Source organism: Macrobrachium nipponense, chromosome 36, assembly GCF_015104395.2.
Source record: "Macrobrachium nipponense isolate FS-2020 chromosome 36, ASM1510439v2, whole genome shotgun sequence".
NCBI classification, from domain to species: domain Eukaryota; kingdom Metazoa; phylum Arthropoda; class Malacostraca; order Decapoda; family Palaemonidae; genus Macrobrachium; species Macrobrachium nipponense.
Window position 1 is genome coordinate 49,944,033 of NC_087220.1, and position 21,254 is coordinate 49,965,286.

Here is a 21,254-nt window from a genome sequence, read left to right on the forward strand (position 1 = left end):
TGTCTGCCCCCAGACCTTAAAACCACTGAGGTTAGAGGGCTGCAATTTGGTATGTTGATCATCTACCCTCAAATCATCAAACATACCAACTTGCAATCCTCTAGCCTCAGTAGTGTTTATTTCATTTAAGGTTAAAGTTAGCCATAATCAAGCATCCGGTAACGACATACGACAGGCCATCACCTGGCCTGGTTAAAGTTTCACGGCTTGCATCTCATAAAGCATTAACTAGTATACAGAGACAACCAAAAGACAGATCTTTTTTAGATGACCTTGATTAAACGCTGTACAGAAAACTGGATTGCGTCGAAGAAACTTTTGTGCGTTTCTTACTTGTATGTTTGTTTGTTTTGTTTGCATGGAACCAGTGTATATTCAGCAACGGTACCAACAGCTTTACGTGACTTCCGAACCAAGTCGAGAGTGAAATTCTATCACCAGAAATACACATTTCTCATCCCTCAGTGGAATGCCCGAGAATCGAGCTTGTGGCCACTGAGGTGGTAAGCCAAGACCATACCGATCACGCCACTGAGGCGCTATTTTTTTTTCCTACTTGTTAATAACTGTAAGAAATTCAGTGGACAAGTTCTTGGCATAAATTTACTCTGGAGGCAATCTAAAACAAAATCAAAATTACGTCACCTAATTATTCTGTAATAATGTGTGTAAGATATTATCTTGTACGATTCAGGCTGTCATTTTCACAAAGTTTACTCATTCTAACAATTTTTATACATACATTTCATTGAATTCTATACAGTTATCAAGAAAACCACTTAGTTTTTCTGTTTATTCTGACTAATAGTATAACTTTCTTTGTCCCACTCCACTCCCATCCACCCCCTCCCTTGTAAGGGGGGGGGGGGTGAATAAACAAGTTAAAGGTACAGTATTTGATCTTGGCAGAAAAGGCTACATACTTATCATCCTACCATCCGAAAGGGTCCTCCTGCCAGGATCAAAATGTTCTTTTCGAAGACATAGACACCAAACCTTTCGTCATACATCTTGGACTACCAGTGCCAAGAAACACTTTAATATCTTTATGATTGTCTTTAATCCTTGGATCCGCACAGTCTATTTCTACAGTCACTCAACTGACCCATTACTTAACAGATGGTAATACTCACAATGACACATGAAAAGAGAATGACTTAAGGAAGTTCTTTGAGTAAATATCTGACAATGAAGCACGTATTATGTTGATTTGTCCAGTGACCCTAAAGCTTCCCAATGATTCACATTTCAAGGATTTAATACAATAATGAAACTTGTCGCCCCAATTCTTTATGAAACAGAGAACCACTGGTACTCAGTATTAAAATGTTCTCATGATTAATTCGATACTTAACAGTTTTACTTTAACTTTGAAAATGCGAAACGTAATTTTGCAATGTTATCTGCACTTGCTCCGAGTGTCAAAGAAATAGGCATAGTGGCAATGCCACCTGTAAAACTCGTCAGCAAAAAAGTACGAGGGCCCACGGAACTGATATTCAAAGAAAGCACTAAAAATAGCAACTTCAAGTTACAGACATCGTCCAAGAAGCATAAACTAAACATTGACTGTTTACACTTACCTTCGGCGCTGTCTTTTCAGCTCCTTGGTTTCTCCTAGGTTCCTTCATCCTTCAGATGGATTCCTACATATTTCCAATATGATAAACGATTGTGCAAGCGTCCAGGAAGCAAAGAAACAACGTGTTTAAACATTACACTTCAATGGTGGTAAACATTCTGCTTTTAAAACTTCACTGCACTTCACCAGTTGTATATCATCTCTGCTTGGATTTTCACTGCACCTACAGAGTTGTACAAGTCTTTTCTTCTAATTCTACTTGATAATATAAGTCCATCTTCCAGTGACATTAGTAATGATCAAGTTCTACAAGGCGAACTAAATATAGGCACAAAGACAAAGTCACAACACAGTTACTGTACCATTTTTCACAATGACAAACCAGCACATTTCCACGGTTTGCATTTTCATTGTTTCAATCTGCCGTTTTCTCTCTGAGTGAATCCACATTCCACTGAACACTGAATGCACAAATTTATCATCCAGTTGTCTTACACAATCTCTGAAATTCACAATTGTCCCAGGCATTGTCTGACACAAGCTGATCCCCTTTACGTAGGCCAAGTCTGGCGATTGTGACAAAACAAAAAACAAAGAAAAGGAAAGGAGTCGTGTAGAGTTAACCTCCATGACAGATTTTAGGAATAAGGGTGAAATGATATAGCAACATTCCAGAGTTCAGAAATAAATGCCAGTACGATGAAAGATCAATTAAGATAATATGATGGGGCAAGAGAATACAGTCTATTTAATTTTGCTGTGATTCAGTCATGCAGAGATGGTGAAAACAATCAAAATACAAAAACATTATACAAAACAAAGATGGATTAGGTTATTATAAAGTTTCACTAACTGGAACTACAATACAATATCAAAACAAAAAATTCTAAAAATTTTCAGAGATTTGAATTTGAATTATTTTATATCAGGCACATTGAAGAGATAATTGCAGGCCTGGAACTGTCTTGTTCAAAAGGTTTTCGAGAAGTAATTTTTTGACAAAGAAATTAAAGATTATGAATGAATTGAACACCACTGAATGGATGAAAATTAATGACAGACTTGAGGACTAATGTAAAAGAGGTCCGGATTCTTCAGTTTGTTTCTAATGATTCCGAATATTTACAAATGGACCAAAGCTTGTAACAGTGAAAGAAAGACGATAATATCTTATTTAATTCACTGTGAATGGGGTTAGTGATAAAACCTTAAAGTGGGCTTACTGAAAAAAAATAAAATCTCCGACATCCTATTTTTATGAAAATGTTGATAGTAATACATTTTGCCCAATTAACAGTTAGTACCTGTTCGGTGTTGATTACAGACTGTATCTTGGTTAAATAACTGAATGTAAAGTACAGCTGCAATCTGGATCTTAGTCAGTGAGCAGGTCACAGTTTGCATCATGATACCTAATCCACCAGTTCTGAGTTCAGCCTCGCCTTAATAGAGGCTTCTCTCTTTGGGCTTACTCATAAATTTGCTCTTAGCTCTGAACTGATGTTTTAATTGGAGAGAGAATTCTTCTAAAACAAGGCTGGAATTGAGGACATAACTCGTAGGCCAGGAGACAGGTTTTTCACCAATTATGGTGGAATTCCCTTGAGACTATTCTTGTGGGGTTGGGTTTATTTTTGAGTGGCTCCCTATTACAAATTATAATGTTATGTCTCCATAATTTTTCAATCACCAGCAATGCCTTTAAGCAAATTCAACATTATTCCTCTCACTCAGTCCTCAGAAAAGTTTAGCCCATCCAAAAATACCTTACACACCTGCACAAAGGCCCACCTGACTCCTAACATTTACTTGGTGAAGTTCTGTATACATGTTACTGACATTACTGGCTTTGTTTAATGTTATTCTGCTTAAAGTTGTGTTTGTTTGTTTGTATGGTGTTTTTACGTTGCATGGAACCAGTGGTTATTCAGCAACGGGGCCAACGGCTTTACGTGACTTCCGTACCACGTCGAGAGTGAACTTCTGTCACCAGAAATACACATCTCTCACTCCTCAATGGAACGGCCGAGAATCGAACCCGCGACCACCGAGGTGGGACCCCAGCACCATACCAACCACGCCACTGAGGCGTGTCTTCAAGTTTTGTGAACAGAGAACCAAACTGTAAAGTAATGATGATGGCTTCTGCTTAACCTACGAGAGCAAAAGGGGCCTCTTTAAAGTGAGACAACAGATATTCCTGCTTTTTTAATAAAATGGAAGGCAGCCTCTGCTTCTTATGTGCCCATAATGTACCATAACTAATCATCCATAAAATAAATACTGTAGTACAGAGAGACACAATAAGTTATGACGCCTTTGCTTACACTGTAACACTCCAACAGCAAAAACACTGCAGAGAGGGATATCTGTTTGCTAAAGACAGAAAATGCTTTAAATTTGTGGTTAGAAGACAAAATCAGAAAATGTGTTCTGTTAGATAGCAACATGTTATATCAAACAACATTGGGTCTTTGTGAGAACATAAAATCACCCACAAGACTGAATAATGTAAAATACTTTACAGGAAGTAAAGGACAGCTCCATTAATATATGGGCTCAGGAATGAAAAACAGAAAAAGAATTACTATTTGCTGATGAAGATTCTGCTACACATTTTTTCAGATTGGAAAAAACTAAAAAGAATATCATCTAGAGTAAGTTTTCAGCTGTAATGACATGAGATCTTTCTGGAAGATTTTGCTGCAAGGAACACATATTCCCAAAAGTTCAAAACAGGCAAAAGGATTAAAGGCGCAGAAAGATAACCTTGCTGTGTTGCATTGCTGCAAGACATATGATTAAGTTTAGTGTCATGTTAGGGCTAAGAAACCAAGATCCCTTCTGAACAAAGGTGCTAGCAATCCATGTGTTCTCACATAAAAAGAAAAATATGCAGTCATTCATTGTCTTTAGTTTTAAGAATGACTTCGCAAATGTTTCATCCCTAAGTAAGGTTAACTACTTCTGAGTAAGAGAGCCAAACTGTAAAAGTAATAAAATATATATGTACAGTATGAAGAGCTGGCCGTCTAGGTTACCCAATGCAACACAACAATGTGCACAAAGGGAACCTGTTGGTAGTTGATGAACCCTTAATGTAAACAACTCATTAACACAAAGGTCAAAATCAGGTTAAATATATGAAAAGGATGTATACATAATTTGGGATGATTCCAAATTACACCATCAGATCTAAAACAAATTTACACAGACATAATGCTGGCAAAGTGGCACCGAAAGCTACGCTAAAAATGAGCTAACTAATGTATTTCTCCTAACTAGTGGATCACCTGTCACTCACTTTGACTTATTAGTTACAAGTAAATACCAAAACGTTGAAGAACAGAAAAAGAATGCAATGAGTTTATAAAGGAATAAATGATTATGTGATTAGATAAAAAAAAACATGGAAATGATTACGTCTCATTACTACATACTTGGTTAGACAGAGGACGAGTATTTTCTTTAGAACTTGGATGGAGTGTCTAGGATTTGTGACCACCACAAATGGGAGCTAATTATAAGTGATGGGTTGGTTGAAAACTCTACCTATTTTCTAGATCATGTGAAATGAAAATGTTTAACAAAATTATTTTTTTTTATTGTGAATCAGTACAAGGCATTAAAGCCCAAATACATTAACTGTGATGAATAGTAGGCCATGACTTAGTGGAGGGTCATCTTTCACATAGAAGTTTTAATACTGGTAATTATTACACATGTAAAAGACTGGGGAGGTAAAAAACCAACTACATAATACATAACACTGAACATCAAATCAACAGTAAAAGAAAACCCTCTCCAGCTGGCATTTACAAACTTCTCCAAGTCAATCTAATGGTTTTAAGTTGGACAGCAACTAATCAACACTGAACTTATTATTATCAGGTAAAAACTAAAATAAAACCTTAAGTATTTATAAGAAATGACTATTGTACTTGTAACCTTAAATACTAATTTCCATGAAGGCACCAAAGGGGTCATTATTCACTCATACAACAATGTGCAAGTTACCTAATTGTCATCAATTCTTGTACCAACTCCAACAAGCATTCCCCATCAAAGCGAGAGCACCAACGACTAACAGATCAGTAGACACATTTCACATTTGTAACCTTTTCTCTTTCAATCTATTCAACACTTCCATTTACACATATGAATAACTATGACAGCTTGTTTGAGCCTTTCATCTCATCTTCACTTTTCCAAAAAACAATTAATATACTTTTTCTTCTGCTGCTCCCTCAACAGCAAAAGCTCTAAAGATTCCTCAAGCTCTGCCACATCAAACAATTCCACACTGAGGAGGTGGTATTTCACCAGCCAAATGATGTGTGCTGTATTTATTATTTTAGTGCAATCAACATTCACATTAATGTTCTCATTTCTGTCCGTGTGCAGACATTAGAAGACACGAAACTAGAAAACCAAATTTAAACCTCATCATCATCAGCTTTAAGAGCTAAAGGTCTCCAGTTTCATAATTACTCTTTGCAATTTCACCTCTGCAGGACACAACACTCTCTGGCATTCTCAAGTTTCTATTGGTAACAAAAAAAGAAATTTTTTCTATTCCTCAATCATCTTCTTAAACCTATATGTAGTTTTATTGTCTATTTTCTGTTGGGCCTTTCCTCTTTCCCTTCCATCCTTATCATCATGACTGATTCCCTACAAGTTCCATCACAGATTATCGCAGTATATGCTTATACCTAATCACCTTGTCATTACTTGCTTACCAAACAATCTCTTTTTCTCTCTCCCCTATGGTCACCAAAAGTTTTTTTATTAAATTCTCTATTTTTTATAAAAGTATATTTTTCAATGCTAATGAGGAAGAGAGCACTCAGGCACTGTTTGCAAATATAATTTTATATTCATTTTAGTAACGCATTAGTTAATATTTATGAGTACAGACTACATAGAAAAATATATGACTTACATCAATGAGATCTTCACTAATAACATATTTCCTCCATTAAAATATGAATACCTGTACTATATGATTTTTTCCACATTTCCAAGATATAATCATCCATATTTTTCAAGCTATCATTGAAAGTTCTGTTAAATGGCAACAGGTTCCATTCCTGGCGGCGTGCCATACGTATACTAAAAAACACAGTACATAAACCGGAACATCATAATAATAATGGGAAGTCTGAGCGTCATAGCCCAAGACTGCCGTAACCCAGGGACTGCCTGAGATCTCACTGCATAACCTCATGAAAGTGCTTTATTTTCCTTTATAATATGTGAGCAATTTTCTGAAAAATGGAAATACAGTAACAATTCACTAAACCTTCAGGCCACGTCTGTAATAAAGATTAAGTAACAAATGCCAGTGTTAAAATGACGTCTGAACAAGAACTGAAAGTCTATTTTTATGATAAGATTTACCAGATATTATGAACCTTCCATTCCAATACATCTTTCCTGCCATCTATTCTGAAACCACAAGACACCTCTTCCTTGGATGGATGACTCTATTTGTTTTGACTTCCACAACACTCAGTAGTATTCAGTGCCTTCCTATTTCAATGAAAGAATTGTCTTGAAAACAAATGTTTCATTTAACATTGACTAATACTTAACACCTTTGGTGCTTCGGGAAATATGTTTGTATACATATATAAAAATAAGTAAACAAAACTTTGCACTGCATTTTTGCAAACTGACTCAATCTTACCATTCACCTTTCAAAAAATGAAATTCATTTCAAAACCTGCATTCCAAAATCTTTAATTTGAAGCTACTTCAGCTCTCTCAAAAACAATAACTATCTTTAAAACTAGCAACCAAATCAGTGTTTGAAATTCTTTCACTGGCTGATAGTGATTCTCATGTGCTGTGACCTCCGCAGGGGCAAAACATTAAGCAGAATTATCAAAAAGAAAAATAATACTACTGAAGCGTTCTGCCTGGAAAAACTCTGTTGAATGCACTAAAATATCAACTAAATGACAATATTCTTTGGAATAATCTAAAAAAAAAAAAAATGAAACAAATAAGTATACCTAGATACTGTAATTTAACATAAAATATTACTTTAAATTTTGTTGTGGCTATTTACCACGAACACTTTTCTGAATGTGGTTTCATGGCTTTGAACAAAATGCAGCTAGCAAAAGATTCTTAATCCACTAACCTGGAATGTCATAATGCAAAAGACATTATATACTTTAAATTACCGGTATTGTGTTGGAAAGGTACACTATTACCCAGACACTTCCAGTATTTGGTTAAAAAGACAAATAAAATCCTTGTGCAACCTCATTTGTACTTCAATTGTACTTCAACTTCACAGAAGAAATTTTTGAATAAGTCCTCCAGAATTTTAACCACAGTTATGCAACATCAACATTCCTAGCTTCTTCATGGAGTTTTGCAATGCTGGACCCTCAATTGACTTTATTCATGCAGTTGCAAACAGTAGACACTTAACAACAACATTCAGAATTATGAGTAAATTGGTCATCACTGTGTGCAATCATGAAACCAAAAGTGACTTTGCCTTTTCAAGGCACAAAATCTTGAGCACTTCAATCAATTATGGTGACAACCAAAAGCTAAAATCTACATTTTTCATTGAGAGTTGGCGACTGTAATAATGAATACAGCCATTTTCATGAGGTACAAAATTACTCTCAATGCTCTAAAGCTAACTAGCGGTGACATTAAACTTCCTTCATTTTGGCTCACAGGCAACTTTGTTTACACAGTTAAATGACCTGGCTAAAATAACAAAGGGGAGTCATATTTTCTAAACATGATACAAACAATTTTTTTTCCAAATCACATGATTCACAGCCAACTTCTATCCTCTCAGAAACATCACAGATTTGACTATTCTTTCCTTATTTTACATATATACTAACTACATGAAATATATGACTAAATAAAAGTCTTTGATCATTCTCAACTTCAACTTCAACCAAAACATAAGTCTTATGCACTAGTAAGTAGGAAGTGCAAAATTTCAAATCATATTAAAACAATTGCATAAACGACTGAATTTTGTATATGAATTTTAAAATAGTTCCAATATCCTCTTCACCACTCCTTAATTTAAATATAAAAGACAGCCCTTTTCGAAATCAAATAGAACTAGTAAAATCTAATATACAGAAAACAAAGAATCAAAGCTCAAAGTACTTATCATACAAGCAAAATTTTCTGCACAGGTAATGTCACTGCTTTTAGCGAATCCCCAGTCAATCAATCACTAAGGGGATGCATCCACATCAGGGTCGTCACTGCTCTCCTCGAGGGGATAAATTGTCTCCAAGTTGAGGATTGTTCCACCAAACAACTTGACCGTCTGCAAAACATTCTTCTCTATTTCAGGTGTGGGCAACTGCACCTACAAGATAGGAAAAAATATAACGTAACCTGCCATTAGATTCTTACAGTACTATTCTTAAATAATACATTTTTATATGGGGAACAGATACTATTTTGCAAGTGCTTTCATCTATAAAAATAGGTTATGTAGACTATTCAATACTGACATAAACCTTAGGCAAGTTACATTAATAACTTCATGAAGTATCAACAGCCTTATCATATTCAGGTGCCCTTTATAGCAAAGCTTTAATACAGTCTCCCTGGAAGTGTTATGGGTGACGATGCACAGAAATTTAAAAGTTACTGTTCATGTACTACTATCTGCTCAACTTATTCTCTATTTTCATCTAATCTGCACCAAACATTTCTTCCTTTTTTTTTGCTTGTTTTCCATTTTCACATATGGTCAATCAATTCGGAGGAATCTTGTTTACAAAGGTAACAGCACATCACTCTTCAAAAAGGTCCCTTGTCCCAAAAAGTTACATTCCTACCCATACTAAAATCTAATCCCTGTTGGTAGTCAGTACTAATGGATTGGAATACAAAATTTAGGCCAAAGGCCAATCACTGGGACCTAAGAGTTCATTCAGCACTAAAAGAGAAATTGACTAAGGAACAATTGTCAGGGAAGGGTGAAAAGTAAGAGAGAGAGACTATGAATGGTGGTACAATAATAGGAATAACATGGTTGCAGCTAGGGACCCGTGGGACACTGCAAAGAACCTTAAATAATGCCTACAATGCGCCAAATGCGGTGCACTGAGGGCATTAACCCAACCCAAATGGGAGGTAGTCATGAAGTTTACTAGCGCTACTTGTAAAATCACCAAACCTTAAATAATTTTCATTTGGCCTAACACGTAATACGTTTGTCTCGTATACTACTTATATCTTGAAAGTTATGGCTCAGGTTCTAATTCTTCATTGACACTTGACCTCTCTGAGTATGACTGACCTTACACTAGTGGATTATGTATACCATATATGTACAGTATGAAGTCTCTATCTAACTAATATGCCATGTTAAATTCTTATCTAACCTCTGACCATTAACTATAACCATGAAACACACTGCACACTGGCATCACAAGTGGAGTACTATACATGACACATACAACTCTTCATCTACAGTTCACAAGTTTTGGCCATGGTTAAGACCTTGATTTCTTGCTGCATGTTGACATCATGGTGAATTGTGCAGCCAAATCCATAGTTTCTATCTCCTCAAGTTCAGACTTTCAGTTAAGATCAGTTTCAGATTTGACCTATGATCTGTACGTATTATTATGGAGGAGTTATGGAGTTCCATTTGACAACGTGTGTGTGTGTGTGTGTGTGTGTGTGTGTGTGTGTGTGTGTGTGTGTGTGTGTGTGTGTGTGTGTGTGTGTGTGAGGAGAGAGAAGAGAGAGAGGAGGAGAGAGAGAGAGAGAGAGAGCGAGAGAGAGAGAGAGAGAGAGAAGAGAGAGAGAGAGAGAGAGAGAGAGAGAGAGAGAGAGAGAGAGAGAGAGAGAGTAATTGGTGGTTGGATGAACAACTGTATTGGCTGTTGGTGAGTTCTGGCTGGGTTGTCTGCTGGTAGAGATCAGAGTTCTGTGTTTTTTAATGAGTTTTTCAGTCAGTCTTTGGTGAGAGCCTGTGATAGGTAGTAGTGTTGGAGGAGTCTATTGAAGGCATTGGAAGTTGATTGAATTTTGTGTTTTATTTGGTGTTGTTAAGTTAGTTTTTGCTTAGAGTTGTTGTGCCTGTGCTGTTGTGTTTTTTTGTGTTGTTTGTGCAGTGGTCTTTTGTTGTTATATGTGAGGTTGTGTTCCTTGGTTGGTTGTTGTGTTGTTAGGTTGTGGTTATGTTCTTTGGTTGGTTGCTGTGTTGTTGAGTTGTTGTTGTGTTGTTATTGTCCTTGGTTGTTGTGTTGTAGTCCTTGGTGTTGTTGTGTTGGGTTGCGGTGTCGTGGTTCTTGGTTGTCGTTGTTAGTGTTGTAGTTGTTGGTGTTGTTGTTGTTGGTGTCCCAGAGACCTTAACCAGCGGACAGCACAGGATAGCCCGGAGTAACTGGATTGATTGGCAAGTACATGTGTTTTGAGAGTTTTTGTTTTTTGTGTTTTGTTTTGTTTTTATTTTTTTTTTTGTATAGGTGTAGGTCAATTGTCCTGCTGTATTTTGTTGTGTAAAGAAGAAAGTGTGACTGAGGGTGGGTTTGGCAGCTGGATCGATTAGGTTAATGTGGGGAGGGTTTTGCCACTTGTTTTTTTTCTAGCTTGTGATCCCGCCACATTATCTTGACTTTTAACTTTCCTTTGCACAATGGGTTATCTAGTAAAGTATGGACTCCTAATACTAAGCACCCATCTTTTCATGGTCCAAAATTTTGGCCAAGCTTTAGGTGCTAACCTGGCAATGGAGTATGTGCGGCAAACGTTACTTTTCTGGCTATTGGTGAAGGATGATGATGTCCCAAGTTGCTCACAGGCTTTACATAATTACATCTTAAATGCTGCATGTGATAAAGCTTAACTGAACATATAGTAATGCAAGACTGTGGGTAGGAAAATGCTTATTATAAAGAGATAAATTTTCCCGCATTAAGAAGTTACATGCATGATAATTATTCCAGAGTCAAGTACAGTAATGTAGTATGGCATTAGCTTAAAAAAAGATTTTATGAAGGTAAATGAAAAATCTGTCATTTTCATTATGAAAGCTACTGGGTACTAAAACAAATGAAACTGGATTTCAACACTCTGATTTGTACATATTAATTTGTAGCAAATATTTTTTTCAGACTTCTGTTTGAATTTTAAAAGAATCATAGCCACTCTAACGACAACAAATTTTCATTATAGTAATGAAATAGAATATAAAAATGTTATTGTTATGATACAATAAAGTTTGTTCATACTTACTTGGCAGATATATATATAGCTGTATTCTCCGACGTCCGACAGAATTTCAAAACTCCCGGCACACGCAGTGGGCGGCCAGGTGGTTAGTACCCATTCCCGCCGCTGGGAGGCGGATATCAGGAATCATTCCCATTTTCTATTCAGATTTTTCATACCACTGTCCCCTGAGGGGAGGTGGGTGGGTACTTTAATTATATATATCTGCCAGGTAAGTATGAACAAACTTTATTGTATCATAACAATAACATTTTGTTCATGAAACTTACCTGTCAGATATATATATAGCTGAATCCCACCATTGGAGGTGGGAAGGGACAGAATAGAAGGATTTAGGAAACACCTCAAGTGCAGATGATTGACATCTTGATTCCTTACCTGTTAGCATAGCTGACTTCTTGATTACTGTCACCGAAGTCTGCTTTTGCTTTACTAGAGTTGCCAACAAGGTAGTGACCTGTGTAGTTGGTGCGCTCTAGATGATCTGTCAACGGGGGCGTGACCACAATGTGACTAGACCATATTGACCATACTGTGAGGGCAACGAAGCTAAAAACCACCACCTGACCTAACCTATCGAAGTTAGTCCCATAACTTCTAGGCTAAAGAAAGGGAAAGCGCCTCAAGCAACCAACCCTTCAACCATAAACCAACACCAAAATTAAAAAGCACACCTACCCCTTTTCTATAGGATAGTATTTGTGCTGCTCCCTGCCCCCAACACCATTTCTGCGGATATGTATGGTCCTAGCGACTCGCAGTTCTCATATGCCGTCTTCACATCCCGCAGGTAATGTGAAGCAAACACAGAGTTGCTTCGCCAAAAAAGTAGCGCTAATGATATCATTAAGTGCCATATTCTTTCGAAATGCCATTGAAGTCGCAACAGCTCTCACTTCATGGGCTTTTATTTTCAAAAGCTTCATATCACCATCCGAGCAGGACGCATGGGCCTCCCTGATGGTGCTCCGTAAAAAGAATGCCAGTGCATTCTTCGACATAGGAAAGTCGGGTCTCTTAACAGAACACCATAAGTTCTCAGAAGGACCCCGACAATCTTTGGTCTTTTGCATGTAAAATTTGAGAGGCCCTGACAGGGCACAGGACTCTCTCTGGCTCTTGTCCGATGAACTCTGTTAACCCCTTGATTTCAAAGGTTTTTGGGCCAGGGGTTAGATGGGTTCTCATTCTTCGCTAAGAAATTAGGATCCAAAGAGCACACTGCACTGTGTCCTCTGAAACCCACATCTTTACTAATTGCCTGAATTTCACTAACCCTCTTTGCCGTGGCAAAAGCAGTTAGGAAAATCGCCTTTCTAGTAGTGTCTCTCAATGAGGCAGCATGCAGAGGTTCAAAGGGAGCCGACATCAAGAACCTTAGAACTACATCAAGGTTCCATGATGGAACCTTCGGTTGTAGTACTTTGGTTGTCTCAAACGATCTCAAAAGATCGTGAAGATCTTTATCATTTGTCAGATCTAATCCTCTGTGGCGGAAGACAGCTGACAGCATACTCTTGTATCCTTTTATTGTGGGCACTGCTAGTTTGTCCACATTTCTCAAATGCAGGAGAAACTCAGCGATTTGGTTCACAGAGGTCGTGGAGGAGGAAATACCTTTCTTCCTACACCATCTCCTGAAGACAGCCCACTTCGACTGATAAACTGCTCGAGAGGAAGCTCTTCTCGCATTGGCAATAGCCTCTGCCACTGATCTTGAAAAACCTCTCGCTCTGGCCAACTTCTTGATAGTCTGAACGCAGTCAGACTCAGAGCGGAGAGGTTTCCGTGGTACCTCTCGAAGTGGGGCTGTTTGAGAAGATCGACTCTCTCTGGCAGGGTTCTCGGGAAGTCTACCAGAAGAGACATGACCTCCGTGAACCAATCGCTTGAGGGCCAAAAGGGGGCCATCAGAGTCATTCTCTCGCTCCTGGCGACGCCGCAAACTTCCTTGTTACCTCTCCTAAGAGTTTGAACGGGGGAAAGGCGTACACATCCATCCCCGTCCAGTCCCATAGGATGGCATCTACCGCTATTGCTTCTTCCGGGTCGAGAACTGGAGAGCAATAAATCGGAAGCCTCTTCGTTTTCGAGGTTGCGAAGAGGTCGACTAGCGGCCGTCCCCACAACTTCCATAGCTCTTGACAAACTTCTAGATGTAGGGTCCATTCTGTGGGAAGCATCTGATGTCGACGGCTTAAAAGATCCGCTCGAACATTTTGAATTCCTGAAATGAACCTTGTCAGGATCACTATGTTTCGAGCTTTCGCCCATAGAAGGATGTCTCTCGCTATCACGAACAGTGATCGAGAGTGTGTCCCCCCTGCTTTTTTATGTAAGCGAGAGCCGTAGTGTTGTCCGAGTTGATCTGGACAACTCGGCCCACCAATCGTTCTTCGAAGAACTGAAGAGCCAACCGAATAGCCTCCAATTCTTTTAAGTTTATGTGCCAGGACCTCTGTTCCCCTCTCCAGAGGCCTGACACTTCCTCCTTTCCTAGTGTTGCCTCCCCAGCCCACCATGGAGGCGTCTGAGAACAACACTAGGTCGGGGGCTCAAAAAGCTTGAGGGACATCCCTTCCGAGAGTTTGGTCGGATCTTGCCACCACTTCAGATAGATGATCCTTGACCGCTTTTGAGATAATCAAAGTCGAGTCTAGATTCTTGTCTTTCCAGTTTTCTGCCATAAAAAACTGGAGTGGCCTGAGGTGCAACCTCCCCAGGGAAACAAACTTCTCCAGCGAAGAAATGGTTCCCAGCAGACTCATCCATTCCTTCGCCGAGCATGTTTCTTTCCCTAAGAAGGCTAACACTTTCTCTAAGCATCTCTGCTGATGTTCCTTTGATGGAAAAGCTTGAAAAGCCGCTGAATCCATCTGAATCCCCAGATACACGATGGACTGCGTGGGGATCAGATGGGACTTCTCGTAATTTACTATAAGGCCCAGGGCCTTCGTCAGCTGTAATGTCGTCTGAAGGTCCTCCAGGCACCTTGACTTCGAAGGCGACTTGATTAGCCAGTCGTCCAGGTAGAGCGAGACTCTTATCTTCGATAGGTGAAGCCATTTCGCCACATTCCGCATGAGGAAAGTAAAAACCATCGGCGCCGTACTCAGACCGAAGCACAGAGCCCTGAACTGGAAGACCTGCCCTTTTAAGACGAACCTCAGGAACTTCCTTGATTGGGGATGGATCGGGACGTGGAAATAAGCGTCTTGAAGGTCCAATGACACCATCCAATCCCCTGGTCTCAAGGCCCCTAGCACAGACTGAGAAGTTTCCATCCTGAATTTTTCTTTCTTTACAAAAATGTTCAGTCTGCTGACATCTAGGACAGGTCTCCATCCCCCAGACTGCTTCGGAACCAGGAATAACCTGTTGTAGAAGCCTGGGGAATCCAGCATCAGGACTTCCTCTACGGCCTTCTTTTCCAACATTTGATCTAGAAGGTCGAGTAAGATCTGTTGCTTCTCTGACTGGTATGCGGGCGACAGGTCTATCGGCTTCGTGCTCAAAGGAGGCGCAGAGAGGAAAGGGATCTTGTATCCTCTCTCGATCACATCTAGGGTCCAGGTGTCCGCCCCTATCGTCCTCCATGCCTGAGCAAATAAGGTGAGTCTCGCACCTACAGGTGCCTGAAGGGCAGAAACGTCAATTTTTTCCCTTCTTGATAGAAGAGATCTTACCTCTGAAGGACCCCCTTCCTCTCGAAGAACCTCTAGAGGAAGGTGCTCCACGAAAGGGCTTAAATTTCTTCTTGGGTGCTGGAGCTGTTGAAGTAGAAGCCTGAGGAGTAGGTCGTCTGGAAGATTGAGTCAAGAGGTCCCTTGTTGCTTTTTCTTGCAAGTTTACCGACAGATCCTTAATCATGGACTGCGGAAATAGGTGCGTAGAGAAGGGGGCGAATAATAACTCCGCTTTCTGAGCGGGAGAAACTGCTTTCGCCGCAAAGCTACAATAGAGAGCTCTCTTCTTTAGCAGACCTGTAGCAAAATGAGATGCTAACTCATCAGAGCCATCCCTTACTGCTCTATCCATACAAGCTAATACACTCGAAAGCTCTTCCAGCGAAATCGAGTCTTGACTCCTCGATTGTACATCCAAAGCCCCGAGGCACCAATCTAAAAAGTTAAACACCTCTAGCGTCTTAAATAACCCCTTGAGGTGATGATCAGTCTCCGTCATTGTCCAGGAAACCTTAGCCGATGACAAATAAGACCTCCTTGGAGCGTCCACCAAATTGGCGAAATCTCCTTGAGAAGAAGACGGTGCTTTCAATCCTGCTTCTTCTCCTGTTTCGTACCAGATCCCAGCTCTCCCTTTCAGTCTAGATGGAGGAAGTGCAAACGAAGTCTTCCCTTTAACCTTCCTTGAATCCATCCAATCCTGGACTCTCTTAAACGCTCTCTTCGCAGAGAGCGAAGTGGCCATCTTAAGGAAGCCAGGGGCCTTCCTGGCCTTCGATGAGGCAAATTGTGAAGGTGGAGAGCAAGGAATGGGCGCTTGAAAATTATCTGGGAACAATTTCTTAAGTAAATCCGTCAACGTCTTATAGTCTGACGACGCTGACGCATTTGGTTCGTCATCATCAGTAGGGCAGCGATCACTAGACGAATCCTTCTCTCGGTCATCAGCGCCCTTCAAGATCGCGATGACTTCGACACTTTAACATGAGAAACATCCTGACGTTTCGGACTCAACTGTTGATCGTCCTGGAAAGCGTCCCGATATGCAAGGCGCCGCGCGTTCTGAGAAGCGTCCTGCAGAGCGTCCTGATGTGTAGGACGCCGTGCGTCCTGAACAGCGTCAGCTCGAGCGTCTTGCTGAGCGTCATGATGTGTAGGACGCCGTGCGTCCTGAACAGCGTCAGTTGGAGCGTCTTGGCGAGCGTTCCGCGCGTCTTGAAAAGCGTCTTCTCGAGCGTCCTGGTAAGCGCTTCGTTGCTTAAGACGCCGAGCGTGATCATCAACATGCAAAGCTTGAACTTCCGATATTGATCCTTGAGCGTTCTCGGCCTTTTGACAAAGACGCCGGCCGCCTGTGCGACAACTCACGTCTCTGTCAAATTCGTCTCTCCTAGACGCCCTTTCATGAGGAGACTCAAAGGCCGAAAAACGCGGAGGAGGAGCCGGGGACTGCCTAGTCCTCTTAACAGGCAGCCACCTATCCTTCCTTCGATGACTAGTTTCTGCCTCCTTTCTCTCAAAAAAGGAGGCTAACTGTCTCTGCATTTCCCAAAGCATTTTCCTTGAAGGGGAAAGTTCTCGATCTGGAGAAGGACTCATCCTGTGCGAGGAAAGATGGGCGAGGGGATGCCCTTTCCTTCAACTCAGGAACATGCTTAGAGCGACTTGGACGCTCGAAAGAGTCCTCCCCTGATGAAGTCTTGTTCCTTTTCTGTGGCGGAAAAGCTTCAAAATCTTCAGGTGATGAATCTACGTAATGATCAGAAGGACGTGAAGCGTCCTCTTCTCTGAAACCTCTCTTAAGAGGGCGACAAGGGCGACGGCCCGCTTGTGCGACACCTTGCGCCCCTGCCGCTCTCCCCTGAGAGGTCTTCCGAGCGTCCCAACCTCGGCGAGGAGAGGAAGCCTCGGAAGAAGAGAAGCACTCTTTAAGTATTCGTGCCCGTGCACGAACACCGGCAGCCTGAGATTCGTCCTCAGTTTCTGCCGAAGGGACGTCAGACCGGTCATTAGATCCCGTAACCCTCCTTCGGCTTTCGGCTTGCCTCTCCCTAAGGCCTGGGAGTCTGGCAGGGGCCTAGGCCTAGAGGCATTATGGGACCGATCTGACCCCCCTTCCACAACACTAGATGCACTAACACTTTTATCACAATTCACATTTGACTGTAGAGCAATCACTTTAGATTCCAAGGCGCGAATCGACTCCATGATCGTAAATAATACACTTCCTTCTGCAGACACTTCCTGATTGTTCGGAGGCAATACAACAGGATCAGGTTGAATTACATCTACAGGAGGATTTAATGGAGATACAATTCTACCTTGACTTCTACTCACAGAAGCACTCCTAGAGGAAGACCTCCTGATTCTATCACGCTCAAGCTTTCTCACGTAAGAATCATATGCCTTCCATTCAATTTCAGTCAATTGCTCACACTCGATGCATCTATCATTCAACATACATACATGACTACGACATTTCGAGCACACTGAATGAGGGTCTACCGAAGCTTTCGGCAACCTCACCTTACATTCATGCACCTTACACACCCTGAAGCTAGCAGAGCTAGATCCAGACATCGTAATCAAAGAAAAGTCAAAGCCAAATCCAAATCAAATCCACTATCACGTATGCCAAGCCAACAAGCCAAATCAAAACCAAAAGTCAATCAGAATACTCAAGTTAGCACAAGAAGTTTCAAAATCCTAGGCGGAGGTCTGTAAACAGTTGTTTACTGACCGGCGACAGAGAAAAATCTGAATAGAAAATGGGAATGATTCCTGATATCCACCTCCCAGCGGCGGGAATGGGTACTAACCACCTGGCCGCCCACTGCGTGTGCCGGGAGTTTAGAAATTCTGTCGGACGTCGGAGAATACAGCTATATATATATCTGACAGGTAAGTTTCATGAACAAATTAGCCTGAACCCCATAAACCCATTACAGTAGGTGTAAGTGGATTTGGATAAGCATTTTCAAATTTTCCTGACACTCCAAAAGACAGAGGAGTTTTTACTTAGTCATTTCAAGTTCAGGCTCCAAAGCACCCAGCCCCTTGAGGGTATAATTATTCCAAGTGTTGTCCGGCTCACTTTGGAACAACCTGAGTAGCTATACGCATAGGTCAGAGGACTTGCCACTCTTACTAAAGTAAAGATCTTTGGAGCCAATAATACTATGGAATCAAGTCTTCCTATGCAGTCTTCTTATTCTTCATCCACACCATTACCCTCCAAAAAAAAAATTAATAAATAAAAAACAGTTATCATAACATGAGGGCCAGTTACCTTGATGCACCTCCCCAACTACAGGTATTTCTACTCTGAAATTTAAGAGTCTAGTGGTCCAAAAGTTCCATGACTAACAAGGTGTCAAACACAAATAGATAGCCCTGTCAGTGAAGCCATGATTTGTACATGTCATAAAGCATAACAATTTGACCTGAAAAGAAAATAATATAGCACTCAACCATAAGCCAATGCTATTATTCAATAGTTCCATACTAAAATGGCATGATGAAATGGCTCATCTAAGCTAGTAGAGAATAGTTTTAGCTACTTTTGACTAGCATATGCCAGTGGCTCAAAACCAGCTCACCCTTCCCTATACGGGCTTGATCCTTCAAGATAAACCCCTTACAACTCTCATGGGGCCACAGGAGATGCTCTTCATTGTTTCCCACCAGCAAAGAAAATAAGGGGATAACAAAAGCATGAGCACAATGAACATGTGAAAGTGCATACTGCATTTTAGTAACACATCCTGGAACAAACAAATGGTCAAAACTGTGCTAGTTCTTGGAATGAGTAACCTGGCTGGAAAGTGCACGTCCCTAGTTGGGAAGGGGAGGACATTCATCAAAATCCAAAGATATGGTTATGTCGTAGAGTGAGTCCTGTAAGAAACTGAGTAACTTCTTTTGCATTTATTTCTGTAAAGTAGTTTTCTATTTTAGTCTTCCCACAAGTTTAGCTACTTCCTCGGCCCCTTAGCAATGAAGATGATATTTGTATCTGATGTAGTACGTACGTGTATTGTTCAGTAATGGAAGGTAACATGGAAAATTCTAGTTAAGTGGAAAGGGTTTTATCCAAATCATTAGGCATAATTTGAGCACTACGGCTATAATTATGTCCTTTTCTTTCATCTAAATGATTTTCCTTTCAACTAACACTGCACCATAAAGGGCAGAACTATGCTGAACTAGCAAAATACAAGGTTTGTATAAGCATCAAAACCCTGCAATAATATTTTTTGCCAAGCAAATAAAAATTACAATAATCCATTTTCAACAGTGCTCATGTCCTGGGCAATGAACAAGGGTGCCCTTCAAAAGAATAAAAAAAAAAAAAAAAAAATAATGATAGAGGAGATTCTCTGCCTACTCTGTTACAAACGACAACCAAGATTTCAATACAGTTGTTTCCTTGGGTAATGTCACTTTGTAAAATCGGAACTTCAAGTGCATTTACATGGCACAGAAGTAATACACTCTGTTACTGGCAATGCACGGTCTATATGAGGAAATAAAAAAAAATCATACAACATACCAAGTAAAACTTATTTCCTTGGGGAGCTTTGGGTTGAGCCCTCTTCTTGCGAATGACAACTTTCTCCTCAGGGGCCTTTTGCTCTGGGAGACTCATTCTGACAACATTCACTTTCTGGTCTACTGGCTGAGCCTGAAAAATAAAGTTCATAAGCCATAATCAAAATTTATTTCTTTGTAAAATAATTTGAAACAATCAGCCAAACCTTATATTCCATTGCCCAAACTTCATATTTTTATCGAAGTCTTTAAACTTATCTGCTTTAAATAGAGGTGAGAGGTGACAGCTGGTAACAGACAAAACCTCATTCTGACAAGCCCCCTCTCAACTTTCAAATGTTCTTATTCCAGTCTACCAAAGGTATATATTAAGCAGGTATAGTTTATAGCAAAGAAGGCACTCCAAGAAGGAAGAATGTGTTTATAATATTTTAAGATTATCATATAAAATATATGAATAACAAAAATCTTATTTTTCCTTATGAACAGTCATTTATGGAGAAGGCAATTGCCTGAGCTTTCTACTCTTCAATCACTCACTCCACTGGCAGTCACTGCTGAGCTGTTAATTTGAGCATGTGACTCTCTCTTCAGATTGAGGTATCTACTTGGACTGTTTAGCATACCCTTCACAGCTGGATACCATAAGAACCCTATTCTCGATCAATGAACAAATTTTGTGACAATAATCATACAAAACATATAACAAAAAATCTGAATAAGTACAGTAAAGTAATTATTACAATGTCATAAATGCAATGAAAGTGTAATATAAAACGGTTTTTCGTTCAACACATTTTAGAATAATAATGCTATGCACATCAACAAAGTTACAAAGCATCGAAATATAAAACTTTAAAAATTTTCCATAACAAGAAACATAGACTACGCAAGCTCACTGGACGTAAACAAAACCATCTTAATCAACTTTTGAGGTTTGTTCAACTGTTTGGTGCACTATTTATTAATTCTAACTTGGGGTGATATTTTATCCAAAAGTGATAATCAAAATTGTATAAACTGCACAAATAAAACCTATGACTAGGCCTTACTTAAAATGTGGCAAATGCAAAATTTATATGGTAGGCATTCTGTCAGCCATGTTTGTGCATATTAAGGAAATTTTCATTAAATACCAATTAACATGTAGCATCTTCCATTTTAATTCAACATTTTACCAATAT

At 39.8% G+C, this 21,254-nt stretch overlaps 2 protein-coding genes across 5 annotated transcripts in view; both read right to left on the reverse strand.

Moving 5' to 3' along the window:
- The window catches only part of LOC135203624 (longitudinals lacking protein, isoforms J/P/Q/S/Z-like), a 49,863-nt gene extending 44,822 nt beyond the window's left edge, over positions 1 to 5,041 (reverse strand). Inside the window, exon 1 of the mRNA XM_064233458.1 lies at positions 1,584 to 5,041. The gene's annotated coding sequence lies outside the window, so the exon portion shown is untranslated. The remainder of the gene's footprint in view (positions 1 to 1,583) is intronic.
- Positions 5,042 to 5,170: 129 nt separating this feature from the next.
- Positions 5,171 to 21,254, reverse strand: part of LOC135203626 (uncharacterized) — a 44,966-nt gene continuing 28,882 nt past the window's right edge. For all 4 annotated transcript variants that reach the window (XM_064233461.1, XM_064233463.1, XM_064233462.1 and 1 more), the window contains exons 6-7: positions 20,072 to 20,203; positions 5,171 to 8,948 (exon numbers count right to left, since the gene is read on the reverse strand). In XM_064233461.1, coding sequence (XP_064089531.1) covers positions 8,811 to 8,948; positions 20,072 to 20,203 — 270 coding nt within the window. In that variant the 3' untranslated portion in view covers positions 5,171 to 8,810. The remainder of the gene's footprint in view (positions 8,949 to 20,071; positions 20,204 to 21,254) is intronic.